Genomic DNA, 19,707 nt, shown 5'->3' with positions numbered 1-19,707 from the left:
ATTTTTCTTTGATGACGAGTTATCATATGGATGATGGAGGCATAAAACTCGCTTTTGATCTTGATCTCATTTTTCCAAAAAGAAGTGAGACTGAGACCACAAGTGAGCTCTTCTAAGTTTTGTAGTCTGTGCTGAGTTGAGCAGAGTTGAACGGCTCTTAATACACTTTGCATTGCTAAAAATATTACTTCTTGGCATCAGTCAAATTATTTGTAGTAAAAAAAACAGATTCACTCAGTCAGTAGTTAATTATGTTGTGTCAAAATGTTAAGTATGTACAGAAAAGAGTACCCTTTTCACCACATCATTTGTATACCCTTTTCAATTATTAGATTTAATACTAATGTACCAAGTTTTTTCTGCTAGCTCTTTCAAGATTTAGTCCCAAGATTATTTACAGTAATTAACACAGTTCAGTACTAACAGTACTATGCTACACTATGATATACTAGTACATGTACTAAAATTGAATTATGCTAAAGAGTGATAATGAAATGATTGGATATTATTTGAATGTGTTAGAATTTAAATGAGTTTATGAACATAGATTTGGGTATGCTGATCTTATACAGTTAATATTAATTATACAGATACATAAATCAGTAGACATAGGGTCAAAGTTCAGCAACCAGCTGCCTTAGGCAGAGCCATGTACTGAAGTATACATAAATGTATAAAACAACTGAGTATTTAGAACAGTGACAAGGGGCCCTCTCACTGATCTGTTGGGGCAGGGGTGGGGGTGGGGGGGGGGGGGGGGTCATTGCACACACAGGGAACATGATGTAATGAAACTTGCTTAACAGAAATTTTAACAATCAGCTGGGCATTGTCTTTGAAAATGTTAGATTATTTTTTTTTCAGTATCAAGTGTTTGTGTGGTTGATTGTTGGAGAGTACAATATTTCATTATGGCATCAAATAAGTAGAGTTGAATAGCAGTTACATAGATTGGTATATTTTTGATTTTTTGCGACTTATGGGCAACATTCTTTATACAATATGATTTCAATTTTTCAGTCAATCAAATAGTGTGTAAATACAGAAATAAAATTGATAAAAAACAAGTAAACAGAATTATATACATTGAGAGACTGAGCAGCAGAAAGAAATTATTAACTCTTTGAAAAAAAAACCAGGTTGCATAACACAAAACCTACATTCAAGAGAAATTTTTCTTGATTGTATTAATAAATTAATTCTTTTGTCTGATTGCTAAGTGATTTTCCCAGGGCCTGCTCCTAAATGCAATAATGACTTGACTCTATTGTTTTTTTGCTAGGTGATTTTCCTCGGGCCTGGTCCCTACTGTTAGAGTATATAGAAACAAACGCGATGTGCAATAACGCAGAAGTCTCTCTGGCTGCACTGAAGTCTTTCCAGGAAATTCTACAGATGAGCGGTGACCCAAAGGACAAGTCAGATGATCTGTTGACCTTGATGAAGCCTCCTTCTGAGGTTGTGATGTCAAGGTCAGAGGACACTAGCAAGGCATTGCCAAGGTCATCAAGTGAAGATAGTGACCTCGACCTTGCCCTATGGACAGCTGCATGGAAAGTGTGGTTAAACATTGGAACCAGTGCCACCAAGCCGCCCCCTTCCCCCGGGGGTAAGGCACCTGACCGAGGGGTGTATGTTCCCTCCCAGGCCTTTCTGACAGCCCTGATTCAGACTTTTCCGCCTCTGTTTGAACACATCAAGACCCGTTTTGTGGCAGCCGATTTACAGAAGTTGTCATCAGTACTGAAAACCGCCCTCTGTGTTCCTGTCCATGGCGACGCGTCACCTTTCATTATCCCATCTTTCCCCGACGTCACCACAACGCCCCTACAAGAGGCTTCACTTGCTGCAATGGAGGTTCTCATAAAGGTATATTAGCATCAGTATGTCAGTGTTATTGTATGTACCAATAATTGGTTGATTTCTTGACAAGCTGTTCACTCATTGGCTATTTGTTCTTTAACAGTTCATTCATTGGTGAATTTTTTTAACAAGCTATTTACTCATTGGCTATTTGTTCATTACAGACAGTTCATTCATTGGATAATTTCTTTACAATCTATTCATTCATTGGCTATTTGTTCTTTATACTGTTTATTCATTGGTTAATTTCTTTACAAGCTTTTCACACATTGGCTGTGATTTCTTTACAGGCTGTACAGTCTGGACCAGAGTCCATGCAGTCTATGTATCCAGACATCTTTGACCAACTGCTGACCTTCGTTGAGTTCGGAGTCCAGGTCCCAAAGTTTGGACAGCTGGAGGCAAAAGCCTTTGGGGCTGTTAAAGGTCCACAGGTCTGTGTCTCACCCCATAGGGCCATTCTTACACTCTTCCAATCAATTTTTGTCCGGGGTCAGTCTGTCTGTCTCTTTGTAAAATTTTTGTATTTTCGGCATCTTCTCCAGAATCACAGGTCCAATTTCAACCAAAGGACTATGTGCGGTATTATGCATTTTTTGCCCCCAAAGTGAAAGTTTTTTAAAAAGCTTTGAAAATAAGGTAGGAGATAGTTGAAATCATATCGGAAATATGTGTGTAAAAGGTTGTCTCCACAGTGATGTCATCATGTAAAATTGACGTCATGAAGATAATCATATTTTGATAAATTGATGTTTTGTAGCAAGATATGGGTGTTTTCCAAGGGTTTTTCAACTGGGAAACATTGAGCGCAGGCTTGCTCAAGTACCACTTTTTAGTATGATTTGGATATTTATTTAAAGAAAATTATATCTTAAAATCCTACTTGAGCAGACCTGCGCTCTATACTTACGAATGCAAAATATAAAGGAAAAATGACAATATTTTCATTTATTTGCAAAAGTTCAGGACTTTGGTCATTTAGGTGACGTCATAGATAAACAGCGACTGAGCAATGATGACTAAAATCAAGATTAAAGTGATAGGCACCCTCTGTACAATGATTTATGAAGATTTGATTTTCATACGACACTATTTATTGGTTAAAATTGGAGACAGATATTTGACCATACCAAATATAGTCCTTTGGCACAAGGCATCATTTGGTGAAGAGGATTCAAATTTATTAAAATGAAGGGCTACACCCTCTTTCAAGGGGAATAATTAGAAGTTATTGAAAATTTGTTGGTATTTTTGAAAAAAATTCTTCTCAGAAACCGATTGGCCAGAATAGCTGTAACTTATGGAATTATCTTCAGATAGGGTAGATTCAAGTTTGTTAAAATTATGATCCCAGGAGATAGGGTGGGGCCACAATGAGGGTCAAACTTTTACATAGGAATATATAGAGAAAAGTCTAAAAATCTTCTTCTCTGCCAGAAAAGCTGAAACTTGTGGGGAAGCATTCTCAGGTAAAGTAGATTCAATTTTGTTCAAATCGTGATCCGTGGGGATAGGTGGGGCCATAATGAGTGAGGGGGGCTCAAATTTATTGAGAAAAATCTTAAATCTTATTAGAAACTGATCAGCTAGAAAAGCTTTGACTTGTGTAGAAGCATCCTCAGCAGGAAGGGTAGATTTAATTTTGTTTAAATCATGGTCTCCAGGGGTAGGGTGGGGACACATTGGGGGGCAAATATTTACAAAGGGAGATATACAGTAAAACACGCTTATAACGAAGTCCCAGGGATGGATAAGTTAACTTCGTTATAAGCGTAATTCGTTATATTCGTCAAGTTTACAACATGAAATAGAGACTTGGGGAATGAAATTCACTTCGCTGTTAGCGTAAATTCATTATAAGCGTGTTCGCAATAACCGTGTTTTACTGTATAGAGAAAAGTTTTTAAAATTATTTTTTTGAAACCAATTGGCTAGAAAAGCTGAAATTTGTGCGGAAGCATGCTCAGGTAGTGTAGAAACATAGCACTGGTGAAAATCAAGACCCCAGGGGATAGGTCCACAATGGTGGGTAAATTTTTTACATAAGGATATATATTAGAGACAAATCTTTAAAATCTTCTTCTAAATAAAATTAATAATATGCCCTGAAAAGTTGTAACTTTAGTGAAAGCAACCTAAGATAGTATGGATTTATATTGAAGTGCTTTTATTTGGATATTTATTCCTTGCGTTGCAACGAGGAATTTACAGTTATTGATCTCTTAGACAGAAGTCACGATCTGATTAATTTCTCTTTTTTTCTCTTTTAATTTTAACTTGGCAAAGAACTAGATTCAAGAGATGTGTAATTTTGTCTGAAGAAATGATCAGATTCTATTGTAATATATACAAGAGAAGTTTAAATGTAACGTTTTGAAAGAGAAATAGACAATCTCTTTCCAACTGAACGAATATTTCAAATCAGGTTGTCATCTTTTCTTTGTAATGAACGTCATCAGTAGGCATTATACCAGCCAAGCTCCTTCAAATCGCTAAAAATTGTATCATTCAAAAAATATTTGGCTCTTTTAAAATTCTTGATCTCTCATAGTAAAATTGGGGTACGCTTATATACATTTGATCATTGTTTTTTACTCTTGGTATCTGAAAGCGTTGGCTGATTACTGGTATAAAAGTCATCAATCAAGCATATAATTAACTTCATGAGGACATTGCCAGGGTAGCTATATACCTGGTAAATGCCCGGGGCTAGCGTGACTGGGTTTTTTGGCAGTTTACTGTTATAGGTGACACAACTCCCATGTTTCTTTACAAGGGTGAATTGGTTGATTTATACAAGTGTGATTAATTAATTAGCATTAATTGGTTAATTTTTACAACACCCTGCCTTTAGCATGACACTGATTTTTGATACTGTAAAACTCCTTGAAAATTCCTATTTATTTCGAATGTGTCATCTTAATTTGAAGGCCTATTGTAAAGATGATATAGGAGCTGATTAATAATTTATATACTCAAGATAATGCAAGTTCTGAGATTAATGTTTAAACGAAGTCTGTGAGCGAGTTACATGAAAACTGTAAACACGAACTTTGGGCAACAATGTTATACACATTTATAATAAATTTTTACTATCAGTTGGACAAAATATTTCCAGTTTTTATTTGACTTACAAGCTCTGCAGGTACCCCTTCTCTTGATCCTTCAATAGAACTGTTCTTTTAAATTACTAAGGTCCCTTGAAGCTATCCAATGTCACCAGTATATTGTTGTCAATGATGTAACGAGTTATTTTACTTTCAATGCAGTGACTTCATGAATAGTTACATCATTATACATGTATGCACCCAAACAAATTAAAGATCTTGAATTTGAAAAAAATCTTTCTTAGAATTATAAATATGATTATTTCATATATTGACTATTATTTACTAATGAACAAATCAATGATATATTTCAGCTTTGAAATTTGCAAGTGTAGAAGGGCGAAAATAAAATGGGGAGAAAAATAACCTAGAATACAGCATTTTGAAAATTCCTATATATTTGTCTCGAGTTTGTTTTCTTAAGGAGGACAATGAAGTATAAAGATGCATGGTCAAGGCCATCAAGTTTTCTAAAGACTGGCCATTACACTGAAATGTTTTCTGCTGTATTGAATTTGTATGATCTTTGACCTTGACCTTATTCAGGTGGACTGGGTGACCATGAACTTTGTCCCCTTTGCTGAAAAGTCTGTGGAGATGGTGGTGAATCTGTATGGGGTCAGCGCCAAGCATCCAGTCGTTGTGCAGGCTCATGTTCTCCAGAAAATAATTCAGGTTTGTAAACCAGAGGAGGTAAAAGAAAAACATCATAAAATATATCGGTAAATTATTCAGGTTTGTAAACAGAGAGCAAGAGAAGAAAAAACATCTACAGCAAATGAACCAATGTTGGAGCCCACTGGTTTTATGTGTATGACCAATGTTGGAGCCCACTGGTTTTATGTGTATGACCAATGTTGGAGCCCACTGGTTTTATGTGTATGACCAATGTTGGAGCCCACAGGTTTTCTGTTTGTTACTCAATATGATAACATGTGGGCTCCCACAGTGTACTTATTAATAAATAAATCACTCAATATAAAATTGAAATAAATGAGAATTCCGAAACCTTGAGAAATTTTCAAATTTTACAACCTTCAAACATAAAACTAGAAAGATAAACGTATATGCATTGTAAGAAGTCCCAGTTGGTTTTGAACACCAGACATACACTGATCAGAAGCTGACACTTTTACCTATTGTGCAAATTGCTATTAGACATAGAATCATATTGTTTCAAATTCAGAATAAACTATGTACTCATGTAAAAATATTTATTTGTCCCAAACTGGTTAGATTGATTATTGGTACAAAAATTGTTTTAAAGACATTGGAAAGAATCAACTTAAGTTGATAACTGTTTTAGAAATATATCAGAGGATCAATTTAAAGAAAGAATCTTTAGTTATTTAATTATTCAGATGATAAAATTGAAATGAATGATATATGTCATAGTCAAATAAGAAATGACATTGATTCATCACACACAGCTCAAAGATTTATAAATCAAGAATACATACACTGCAGCTTTTAAAACTGTCGTGGGATTGCTGCTTATTGTCATTCATTTATTAAGGTCTTCCGTTTCCAACGGAAGACCTTTCTATTATTGTGCTGGTTAAGATTATTAGGGTCTTCCGTTTCCAACGGAAGACCCTCTTGTTATTCTATTGTTTCTTTTTATTATTAGGGTCTTCCGTTTCAAACGGAAGACCCTTTTGTTTTTCTACGGTTTCTTTTTTTTCTTATTCTTATTATTAGGGTCTTCCGTTTCCAACGGAAGACCCTCTTGTTATTCTACGGTTTCTTTTTCTTTATTATTCTTTTTTTTCTTTTTCTGACTTTTTTGGAGCGCTATTTCTCAAAAACTATCCAACCGATTCGCACAAAATTTTCAGGACGGATAAAGCATGATCGGCGCTACATATTATAAAATTTTTAAATGATGACGTCACTTCCGGTTTCAGATATTGACGATTTTGTAAATTTTTAAGGGTCATTTTGTCCACGCATCTCCTCCGAAACTAATCAAGATAGAAGATTGAAATTTTCAGGGATTGTAGATGAATGTATGTAGATGTACCCCCATGCTTCCAATGATGAAAATTGCTCAAGGCCTCAAAGCTCGCCTGAACCTGAAAATTAGCACCAAATTTTTTCACGAAATTTTTGCACATTTTCTGTGATATCTTTTGATGTATAAATATTTTGTTAAAACATATAATGCAAAAGTTGTTTCAAATTACACGGGCTTTCGTTTAATATCAAGAAAAAGGGGCTGGCCCCCCAAATTAGGGACCAAGAGGGCTGTAAAGTCTTCTTACAATAACTCTTTACTGAATAATAATTTGTTATTAATTATAGAAGCAAAAATGTTCATTGTTGGGCTGTTTATCTATACAACACCATACTTAAGTCATATGTTACGTAATTAGGGGTTTCAAGGGGCCAGAAATTCAAAAATTTGATCATTAATATCTGAAAAAGGAGAAATATTTTTAAAAGCAATGTAGAACAAAAGTTGCTAAAAATAATGTTTTGTACAGTTTGCTACCTTAAATGTTTTTGTTTATGACCTCATTTAGGAGTTAAAGGGTCGGCCCCTAAAACACATTTGTACATATATCTCAAGAACGGTTAACATTTCTTGAACACTTGTAGAACAAAATATGTTTGTTTTTGAAAGACCTTTCATTTGATATCAAGAAAAAGGGGCTGGCCCCTCAAATTAGGGGCCAAGAGGGCTCTAATGTCTTCTTACAATAAATCTTTACTGAACAAAAATTTGTTATTAAATATAGAAGCAAAAATGTTGTTTGTACATCTGTTCATCTATACAGTACCATACCTAAATCATAAATTATGTAATTAGGGGTTTCAAGGGGCCATAATTCAATATTTTGATCATTAATATCTGAAAAAGGAGAAATATTTTGAAAAGCAATGTAGTACAAAAGTGGTTAGAAATAATGTTTTTTACAATATGATACCAAATATTTTGTTGTTAGTGGCCCCGGTAAGGGGTTAAAGGGTCGGCCCCTAAAATACAGTTGTTTAGATATCTCGAGAACGGTTGACAATTCATGAACACTTCTAGAACAAAATATGTTTATATTAGCAAGACCTTTTTTTTATATCAAGAAAAAGGGGCTGACCCTTCAAATTAAGGGCCTGAAGGGCTACTAAGTCTTTTTATAATAACTTTTTTCTGATCAATAATTTGAAATAAATCATAAAGCAACAAAGGGGCTTTTATAAAGCTTAATTTAAACTGATATCCGTTTTAAAATCGGACGATGCATTACAGAGATATTGGAATTTAAAAATTGAGTTTTCCGGAAATTTTGATTCCACGTTCTTGGTTAAGGAAATAGTGTTGTGTTCAAAGATAAATTAACTCGTACCTAAAATAATTCGGAAATTGTTATTTCGTACTTAAACACAATCGGATTTTTTCTTTGTTAAGTCGTTCTTGAAATCAGAAAGGTTTTTGTTAAGTCGTACTTAAAATAATTCGTATTTTGTTAAGTCGTACCAGGAATAATTCGATTTTTTTCATCTTTTTATTTTAGTTTTTCTTACTATTGGTATAAGAGCTCTGCTTCTTACAGGAACTTACAGCTTTACTTCCAACATTAACGGAAGACCCACTCGTTGCTTTGCAACGAGCTTTGCTCTAGTTATTATTCTTTTTATTTTTTTTCCAACTCAAATATTTCAAAAACGCTTGCATCGATTGTTTTGAAATTTACAGCTTTAATGTGTATCTAAAAGATCTCTATGATATGAAAAAATTATTTGATGACGTCATCAAATTCGTCAGATATTGACGTTTTTCAAGTTTTAAAAAGTGATTTTGTCCGGAGCTTTTCTCCTTTTTGATTTAAGATAAAGCTATGAGATTTACAGAATAGGTAGAAATACCGTTTTACTTATGACATAAGGCTGGAAACTCAATTCGGACACTTCCGGTCGAAACCGGAAGCAAAACCAATTTTTTTGTTTTTTCATGTTTTTCAATTTTAAAAATTTCACATACCTATCTTACAGTAATTTTCATGCTGAGTTCAAAACTGAAATCCGTTTTTAAATCGGACGATGCATTGCAGAGATATCGGGGTTTAAAAATTGATTTTTCCGGAAATTTTGATTCCGCGTCCTTGGTTTAAAAAATAGCTTAATGTTCAAAGTAAAGTTAACTCGTACCAAAAATAATTGTTAGGTCGTTCTTGAACACATTCTGATTTTTTTTGTTAAGTCGTTCTTGAAATCAGGAAGGATTTTGTTAAGTTGTACTTAAAATCATTGGGATTTTGTTAAGTCGTACCAGGAATAATTCGATTTTTTTTCATCTTTTTATTTTAGTTACTCTTGTTATTGGTTTAAGAGCTCTGCTTCTTACAGGAACTTCCAGCTTTACATCCGACATTAACGGAAGACCCACTCGTTGCTTTGCAACGAGCTTTGCTCTAGTTAGGGTCTTCCGTTTCCAACGGAAGACCCTCTTGTTATTCTACGGTTTCTTTTTCTTTATTATTCTTTTTTTTCTTTTTCTGACTTTTTTGGAGCGCTATTTCTCAAAAACTATCCAACTAATTCGCCCAAAATTTTCAGGACGGATAAAGCATGATCGGCGCTACATATTGTAAAATTTTTAAATGATGACGTCACTTCCGGTTTCAGATATTGACGATTTTGTAAATTTTTAAGGGTCATTTTGTCCACGCATCTCCTCCGAAACTAATCAAGATAGAAGCTTGAAATTTTCAGGGATTGTAGATGAATGTATGTAGATGTACCCCCACGCTTCCAATGATGAAAATTGCTAAAGGCCTCAAAGCTCGCCTGAACCTGAAAATTGGCACCAAATTTTTTCACGAAATTTTTGCACATTTTCTGTGATATCTTTTGATGTATAAATATTTTGTTAAAACATATAATGCAAAAGTTGTTTTAAATTACACGGGCTTTCGTTTAATATCAAGAAAAAGGGGCTGGCTCCTCAAATTAGGGGCCAAGAGGGCTGTAAAGTCTTTTTACAATAACTCTTTACTGAATAATAATTTGTTATAAATTATAGAAGCAAAAATGTTCATTGTTGGGCTGTTTATCTATACAGTACCATACTTAAGTCATATGTTACGTAATTAGGGGTTTCAAGGGGCCAGAAATTCAAAACTTTGATCATTAATATCTGAAAAAGGAGAAATATTTTTAAAAGCAATGTAGAACAAAAGTTGCTCAAAATAATGTTTCGTACAGTATGCTACCTTAAATGTTTTTGTTTATGACCCCAATTAGGAGTTAAAGGGTCGGCCCCTAAAACATATTTGTACATATATCTCAAGAACGGTTAACATTTCTTGAACACTTGTAGAACAAAATATGTTTGTATTTGCAAGACCTTTCATTTGATATCAAGAAAAAAGGGGCTGGCCCCTCAAATTAGGGGCCAAGAGGGCTCTAATGTCTTCTTACAATAACTCTTTACTGAACTATAATTTGTTATTAAATATAGAAGCAAAAATGTTGTTTGTACATCTGTTCATCTATACAGTACCATACCTAAGTCATAAATTATGTAATTAGGGGTTTCAAGGGGCCATAATTCAATATTTTGATCATTAATATCTGAAAAAGGAGAAATATTTTGAAAAGCAATGTAGAACAAAAGTTGCTCAAAATAATGTTTTTAACAATATGATACCAAACATTTTGTTGTTAGTGGCCCCGGTAAGGGGTTAAAGGGTCGGCCCCTAAAATACAGTTGTTTAGATATCTCGAGAACGGTTGACAATTCATGAACACTTCTAGAACAAAATATGTTTATATTAGCAAGACCTTTTATTTGATATCAAGAAAAAGGGACTGACCCTTCAAATTAAGGGCCTGAAGGGCTACTAAGTCTTTTTATAATAACTCTTTTCTGATCAATAATTTGATATAAATCAAAAAGCAACAAAGGAGCTTTTATTAAGCTTAATTTAAACTGAAATCCGTTTTAAAATCGGACGATGCATTACAGAGATATTGGGATTTAAAAATTGAGTTTTCCGGAAATTTTGATTCCACGTTCTTGGTTAAGGAAATAGTGTTGTGTTCAAAGATAAATTAACTCGTACCTAAAATAATACGGAAATTGTTAATTCGTACTTAAACACAATCGGATTTTTTTGTTAAGTCGTTCTTGAAATCGGAAAGGTTTTTGTTAAGTCGTACTTAAAATAATTCGTATTTTGTTAAGTCGTACCAGGACTAATTCGATTTTTTTCATCTTTTTATTTTAGGTTTTCTTGCTATTGGTATAAGAGCTCTGCTTCTAACAGGAACTTACAGCTTTACTTCCATCATTAACGGAAGACCAACTCGTTGCTTTGCAACGAGCTTTGCTCTAGTTAGGGTCTTCCGTTTCCAACGGAAGACCCTCTTGTTATTCTACGGTTTCTTTTTCTTTATTAGGGTTTTCCGTTTTTCAACGGAAAACCCTTCTGTTATTCTACTGTTTCTTATTATTATTTTTTTTTTTTTCCCGCAAATTTTGTGCACGAGATTTCTCGAACATTTTTTGTCTGATTGCTATGAAACTTTCAGGGTACGTAGATGATATTAATATCTCTAGACGTTTTTTTCAAATTTTTAAAATTCACTTCCGGTTATGAGTTATTGCCCTTTAATTGAAAATTGGGGGGTCTTTTGTCCAGAGTTGATCTCGGGAACTACAGATGATAGATGCATGAAATTTGGCGAAATTGTCGGTAACATTTTATAATTTTGCTGGCATGAAAATTTTGGTAATTTCTTTGTTAGTTTTTGAGCTATTTGTCGCCAAAGTTTAAGATTTTTTCGGGGCTGAAATTTTGTTGCTTTTTGTATTATAACCTTTAAACTAAAAATATTTTGTTAATACATATAGAACAAAAGTTGTTTAGAATAACGAGAGCTTTCATTTAAAATTAAGAAAAAAGGGCTGGCCCCTATAATTAGGGGTCAGCAGCTCATACACGTATTTTTCTGATAGCAAAAATCGTTATCATTTTATGAAAAAAAATTAATTTAGTTATTGTTAATATATTAAATAATGTCATTTGGTATCAAATTAAACAAGTTCTGTCCTATATTTTTTTTCAAATTTCATAAAACAAATATGTGAGAATCGTACATGAACGAGTTAATATGTCTACATAGACACACAAGCGAACAAATGCCACATTAAGGCCCAGGTATTTACTGCATTACGTTGTGTTGCGTCTTAGATAAATTGTTGTGATTCAATTTCATTTTTTTCATCTATATCATTTATGAATTCAATGAACACACATTATTTAAACGTTCTATGTGCAACTATTTGTCGGGGCGCCCCTGTTTGTGACCCCCGCGCGCGCGCGCCGAATGTAAACAGTAACGAACGGCATTGTAGAAAAGAGAGAGCCGTAATGCAGAAGAGAAGTTGTGTATTCTTTCGGTGTACACATGCATTTTCAATTTGCTGTGAAACATATGAACATGCACAGGGAACAATACTACATATTTGTTTAAGGAGGATATTTTTCTCGTGTGAATCGTTTACGAGGAAATTCTGACAGCCACACTTCTGTCGACGATCAGCCGTTGATAAGCTACGAGTAATAAAGGAGAAAAGATGGACATTAAAGTGTGTGATTTATGTGGATGTTACTGAAGAAGGTGAGGCTTTTACTTCTTTTAAAGTTTCTTGTTAACTGGTTAAAATTTAGTATATAGTATAGATGTACATGTAAGTACGTGCACACTGTTAGATGTTTTTGTTATGGTGTGGGTGTTTGTTTACTAACGTGTAATTTTTACATGTTTCATGGGTGTTTAGACTCGCTCGATGTTCATGGGGGACTGGAAAGGGTAACTGAATTTATCTATTTAAAAAAATAACAGATTGTGAATTTTCAACTCAAAATTCAAAGCAGGGTCTAATTAGAAACATATTATATATTCTTGTGCAGAGGACTCCAAATGTAGTCATGAATACCCTGTAGACATAACTTCAAGTAAATAAAATTGTACACTTCAGAGTTAAAACATGACTTTAATATCTTTATGATGCCGATCATTGTATCATTAAAGAGGTATAGCAGACCAACGGGTACCCGGTACATGTACTTGTACATGTAGGTTACAAGTTAGAACTATGCCTACCATTCTACCAGTTCACATAATTTTTCTTGTTTAGCAGTTATGATGTGTACTTAAATTGTCCTTGTTAATGTTTTAAATGTAATTTTTTATTCTCTCTTTTTAATCTGACTACTGGCAGTACTGGCGTGCGAGCAGTTCTCGCCATGGACCATTTCCCGCTGGTGCACTGTTACATCATATTTTCGTATATAATTTTATGTGTTGATAAAATGACGTAACAATGCACTGGTGAGAAATGGTACTCGGCGAGAACTGATCGCATGCCAATATTGATTAATTACAGACAAAACCTGAAGGTTGCGAGTGTTATTTTTAATTGAACAACATTGTTTAAAATAATTCTTTATATATGTGACGATCAGACCGGTTTGAATACCAGTGCCAGATAGCTCAGTTGGTAGAGCACCTGACTAGAGATTCAGGGGGCCCAGGTTCAAATCCCTTCATTATTTCTCCCATCCTGTTACAATATTGGTGTTGTGACCAACCCCTGGAACTAACAGGTTAACTTGATCCTGCCAGGGATGATCTTCGAGGGTGAAGATCATTTAAGGGGGAGGAATGTGACGGTCAGACTGGTTTGAATACCGGTGCCAGATACATGTAGCTCAGTTGGTAGAGCACTTGACTAGAGATTCAGAGGGCCAGGTTCGAATCCCACTTTGTTCCGTCGTTATTTCTCCCATCTTTTACATATACATGTATATCAGATATATGACAGATGATTAAGGTCATCACATGTTTTGCAAGATGCAATAAGTGTTAAAAACCTTTACTTTACAACAGAATACATTTAAGTGAATATTTATGTTTCTTGTTATTATTTGGTGTGGTTTTCTTGACAGTGTCGCATAAACAATTTACCCGCTCCTAAAACACAAACTTTCTTTTTGTGGATTCAGCTTACCGCTGATTGGCTGCTGTTGCAGCAGACAAATAAGATATGCACGCACAAAACACAATGAACTTATCAGAGAATGAGTTGAGTTTATTTAAACTGTTGGAATTTGGGTATTTTTTTAAAAAATGTATACTTGTGACAAAACATATATGTGGTACATACAGCTGTAGCTTTATGAAGAAAATTTTGGTTAGACCATATATACCTATCATGCAAGTAAATGATATTTACAAAAAACTTGCAATTTATGGTGCACGAAATATACGCTAGTTTTATAAAGATTGACATACATGTAATGTACCACATTCTTTGAAAAATAATCTATTAAAAATTCTTCATTAAGTTTACTCATACATGTTTTATGCTTATTACATGTAGTATTGTTTTTAAAACATGTAATTTATAAGAAAATAAACAAAAACCCTCGCTAAATTTATTTGCAAACAAAAAATACACAGTAGAATTGATAAAAAATGGTATACCAGAAGCTAATACCAGTACATGTACTTTGACGCTGTTCGGTGGGTAATATTCGTTTGTAATTTAAGAATTGAAATATTGACTGTTGCACTACAAGTATGGTAATAAAACTCTCTCTCTCTCTCAAACTCTCTCTCTTTCTCAATTTGATAAGTGTTTATACCTATGAAAATTTTTAAATATTATATTATGACTTGATATGCAAATTTTTGATCTTGTACTGCCTAAATGTTATGTCATGTATTGGGATATATCATACTTATTACACTGCATGGTCAGTGTATTTTTTACAGAAATACTATGCATATGTTAATGTAAACACAGCTATTACTAGTACATGTATGTAAACACAGCTAATTATTTTTTTTATTTATTTCAGCTCAAAACAGACTCTTGTTACCACATGGCTTTTACCGGTACCTGTTGATTCTTGTGGGTCAGCTCCTGAGATTAACCTGTCAACTCTATCCACATGCATATTCCTTGTGTTCTACAGACTATTTACTGGTAATTCAAATTAAATCCGATAATGCATGAACAATAATGGAACTTGAAGAAAGCATCATGCCATGTTGTGGTTTGTGTTTGATAAGAAATTATGAAAACAAAATTAAGGCTGTTTAAAGAAATTCATAATTGCTGTGAAAATTTGGTTTTCAATAAAAGTATACAATTATGTTTCCTTTATTTTTTATTTCATAAAGATATTTAGATGTGTTTACATAATTGAACCCCCCCCCCCTCTATTTAATTGTCTGCATTAAGATTACATGTAGGATATGTAAATGTACATTTGACTTTGAAATAACACCTGCTATGATAATTACTTTTGAAATGAACAAGAAACAACCTATTTCTACCTTTCTAAGGTATATATGCATAAAAAAGTAGAAAAACATGTCAAATTTGAACATTTTTCATTGAATTCAACTCTGTCTCCAGCTACCTGGGTGTGTTTGAATTTAATTCTAATTTAAGGCAGATGTCTAACTTGTAGGTTGTAACTTACTGTTTTAGCATGGTTAGAAGAAGACTAGAAATCAGAATAGATTAGATATTCACTAAATATGATTGTTAGCTTACTTTTTTCATGAAAACAAGAAATCACAAGCGGGACAGCTGTCTATTTGTTAATTAAAATGGTACAAATCATACAATAAACAAATAAAGATCACATTTTAGAATCATTAATGATTGTTTTCAAATATGTGTGAGAAATGACTCAAGGAAATTGCCACATGTTTCATAAAATTAGGTAAAACATTTCAAACCATGACTTTTTATGAAAATCAAAAGATTGGGGGGTGGGGGGTATACATGTAAGGGTATTTCTAAGTGATGTGAAGCTTTTATCATGATTATATCATGTAGGCATATGTTGTATTGAATAAGGTTTCTTTTTAAAGGTGGTTGAACAAAAGTTGACCTCTAAAAGGTCAGATAAAGATGTTTTACTATGGAGAACCCTGTAAATCTGTGTTTACTAAAGGAAATTGGAAATGGTGGGTTCACTTAAATGGCCATATTTTTATTAAACCTCAATGGAATTGGCAATATGTGGTATTCTTTTTCTCAGAATTGCATTAGCTTTCTTATTCTAAGACAAACCGTCTTTTCATAAAAATGTTAGTGTACTAAGTTAAAGATACAAGGAACAGTTTCGGATAAAGTACCGTCAATATTTTTGTAAAATTGAGAGTGACTGTACTTGAAGGTTTATCATTGTTGCGTAGATTCATGAAATGAATTTTAATGATTACCAATAGTTAGAGGGATGTCTCTTGTTGGAATTGGTAAGCAGTATTAAGGCCCCTAATTTTAAGTACATGAGAAGCAGAAATAAATTGTGAAACTTGCGGCTATGACAGATATGTTGACTTTACAGTGAAATTGAAGGTTACAAACGGGAGGTTATATAACATGAAATGTAGGTGGATAGGATATTATATGCCTATTTAGTATTTACTGGGTATGAGGACAATAGCAAGTTTATTGTCCCCCAAGACAGCAAATATTTAATGAGGCAAAGCCAAGGGAAATAGTAGCTGTTGAATGGGACAATAAACTTGCTATTGTCCGAATAGTCAGTTAATTGGTATTTCATTATACAGAAGAAAACTTTATTTGTCAGCGATGCAGAATTTCTTGATGATAAACAAATTAGAGTTAAATCAAACTTTTTATTTAATGCGGCGATCTTATTAGGTCAAAGGTGTTCCGAGTTTAAGGTGATATGGGACACTTCCATGTTGTGACGTATTGTTTATCGAAATAAACAATAAAATAAAGTGTAATTATATAAGTACATGTAGTTTCTTCTCAAAAATGGTCACCTAACTCCTTAGCACAGTGGGTTTGAGGGTTTACTAGGAACCTATAAGTCATGAGTTCGAATCCCGCTGGGGTTTTTACAATTTTTACCTTTTCAAATATTTTTAAAAGCTATTTTTTGGTTAAATATTGTAAAATTTGAAAATTCTAAACCGGTGAAAAGTTTTCAATTATATAGTACTTTAATCCACATTAATATCGACAGATGTCCCATACCACCTTAAAAAGGAGGGAAATCAAATTCTGCTAATGAATGGTTTTGATGACTATTCACCATGGGCAGATAGCATGGATACTATTTTAGATAAAAAGGCATGTTCATGCGGGCGCCTTCTAGTGATCAATTTGTCGGTCTGTCCATCCGAGATGGCTTGACAGGAGCATAGCTTCTCTCCCCTTGGCCCAATCTGGCTCATACCTCATCCACAGGGTTCCTTTGGTTGAAGGATGTGCAGTGACCTTGAACCATGTTTTTAGGTATAAGGTTAAGGTCATAGCAGAATTATATATATAAAATCCTTGTCTGGGGCATATCTTTTTTCCCTTTGGTCCAATCTGGCTAATACTCACAGAGTGTCTCTATGGTTAAACGATGTGCAGTGACCTTGCATGAAATTTCTAGGTAACGGGTGAAGATCATATCGGATCATGCAAAAATCCTTTTTTGAGAGCATATATAATTTCTACTAACCCCTATTTGGCTCAGACTTCACATAAGCAGAGCTTTTGAGTAAAGGGTGAAAGGGTGTGTAGTGACCTTGAACCTATTTTCAGTGAAAAGAAACTGTGAAGGTCATATCAGAATTATATTTTTAAAAATCCTTGTCTGGAGTATATCTTCTCTCCCTTTGCTCCATTTAGCCTCATACTTTACCCACATGATGCCTTTGTTCAAAATATATGCAATGACCTCGGATGATATTTGTAGATGAAGAGGCAAGGTCATATCAGATCACACAAAAATCCATATTTTAAGAGCATAGATATACTCTCCTTTTAGCCCCTATTTGGCTAATATTTTACCTTTACAGAGTTTATTGGTTAATGGCGTGCAGTGACCTTGAACCAAGTCTGTCAATGTGAAGGTCATAGCAGATCTTTTTAAAATTAGTTTTAAATAGTAGATTATTTTCCAAATATGCTTAATCTTGGTCAGATTGAACAAAAATGCATGTATGTTAGGGGGAATGAAATTGAATTAAAAGTTCTATGCCAGCTGGAAAAATTTCAAGTTATAGGTCAAGGTCAAAGCAGAATTCTCTGAAATAACATAAGCGGGGCCCTTTGAAATGTTCACCATTTCAATGTTGTCTGGTTCATAGTAATTTTACATAGAAAATATTCACAGAAGTACAGTAAAGTAAACTTAACATCGATAAGTTTCTGACAGTTAATGACGCAACGAGCACACAGTACGAAAGGTCAACCTTTTGAAAAGCAGTGAAGAGGAAAAGTTGCTCAGAATTATGTTTTAAACAAAATTGATTTTTTACATAAATTTTAATTTTGCATTCTGGTTTAAGAAAAAAGATGTTACTTCAAGGTAAAGTAAACTTGTACCTAAAATGAAGTCAAATTTGTTAAGTCGTACTTAAACACATTGGTTTTTTTGTTAAGTCAAAAACATTCGGATCATGTTAAGTTGTAGCAAGAATCATTCGATTTTTAGGGTCTTCCGTTTCCAACGGAAGACCCTCTTGTTATTCTACGGTTTCTTTTTCTTTATTCTTATTATTCTTTTTTTTCTTTTTCTGACTTTTTTGGAGCGTCATTTCTCAAAAACTACTCAACCGATTTGCACGAAATTTTCAGAAGTGATAGAACAACATCGTCGCTACATATTATTAAATTTTCAAATGATGACGTCACTTCCGGTTTCAGATATAGACGATTTTGTAAATTTTTAAGGGTCATTTTGTCCACGCATCTCCTTCGAAACTAATCAAGGTAGAAGCTTAAAATTTTCAAGGATGGTAGATGAATGTATGTAGATGTACCCCCATGCTTCCAATTATGAAAATTGCTCAAGGCCTTGAAGCTCGCCTGAACCTGAAAATTAGCACCAAATTTGTTCACGAAATTTTTGCACATTTTCTGTAATACCTTTAGATGTGTACATATTTTGTTAAAACATGTAAGGCAAAAGTTGTTCCAAATTACAAGGGCTTTCATTTGGTATGAAGAAAAAGGGGCTGACCCTTCCAATTAGGGGCCAAGAGAGCTCTAAATTCTTCTTACAATAATTCTTTACTGAACAATAATTTGTTATTAGTTATAGAAGCAAAAATGTTCATTGTACAGCTGTTTATCTATACAGTACCATATTTAAGCCATATGTTACGTAATTAGGGGCTTCAAGGGGCCAGAAGTTCAAAACTTTGATCATTAATATCTGAAAAAGGAGAAATATTTTTAAAAGCAATGTAGAACAAAAGTTGCTCAAAATAATGTTCTGTACAATATGCAACCTTAAATGTTTTTGTTTATTACTCCATTAAGGAGTTAAAGGGTCGGCCCCTAAAACACATTTGTACAGATATCTCGAGAACGGTTTACATTTCGTGAACACTTGTAAAACAAAATATGTTTATATTTTCGAGACCTTTCATTTGATATCAAGAAAAAAGGGCTGGCCCCTCAAATTAAGTGCCAAGAGGGCTCTAATGTCTTCTTACAAGAAGTCTTTACTGAAAAATAATTTGTTATTAATTATAGAAGCAAAAATGTTCATTGTACAGCTGTTTATCTATACAGTACTATACTTAAGTCATATATTACGTAATTAGGGGCTTCAAGGGGCCAGCATTCAAAACTTTGATCATTAATATCTGAAAAAGGAGGAACATTTTGAAAAGCAATGTAGAACAAAAATTGTTCAAACTAATTTTCTTAACAATATGATACCAAAAATTTTGT

At 33.7% G+C, this 19,707-nt stretch overlaps 1 protein-coding gene and 1 long non-coding RNA gene across 4 annotated transcripts in view; both read left to right on the top strand.

Annotated features, from left to right (window-relative positions):
- LOC128159449 (protein MON2 homolog) overlaps positions 1–19,707 on the top strand; it is a 556,747-nt gene that overhangs the window by 505,253 nt on the left and 31,787 nt on the right. For all 3 annotated transcript variants that reach the window (XM_052822554.1, XM_052822556.1, XM_052822553.1), the window contains 3 exons: positions 1,283–1,869; positions 2,154–2,297; positions 5,517–5,645. In XM_052822554.1, the coding sequence (XP_052678514.1) occupies positions 1,283–1,869; positions 2,154–2,297; positions 5,517–5,645 (860 nt within the window). The remainder of the gene's footprint in view (positions 1–1,282; positions 1,870–2,153; positions 2,298–5,516; positions 5,646–19,707) is intronic.
- Positions 11,405–15,136, top strand: LOC128159525 (uncharacterized). Its single transcript, XR_008240146.1, has 2 exons — positions 11,405–12,593; positions 14,840–15,136. It is a non-coding gene; the product is annotated as an uncharacterized LOC128159525 (long non-coding RNA).

This window comes from Crassostrea angulata, chromosome 8 (assembly GCF_025612915.1).
Source record: "Crassostrea angulata isolate pt1a10 chromosome 8, ASM2561291v2, whole genome shotgun sequence".
NCBI classification, from domain to species: domain Eukaryota; kingdom Metazoa; phylum Mollusca; class Bivalvia; order Ostreida; family Ostreidae; genus Magallana; species Magallana angulata.
This window is presented reverse-complemented; position numbering and strand designations above follow the sequence as displayed.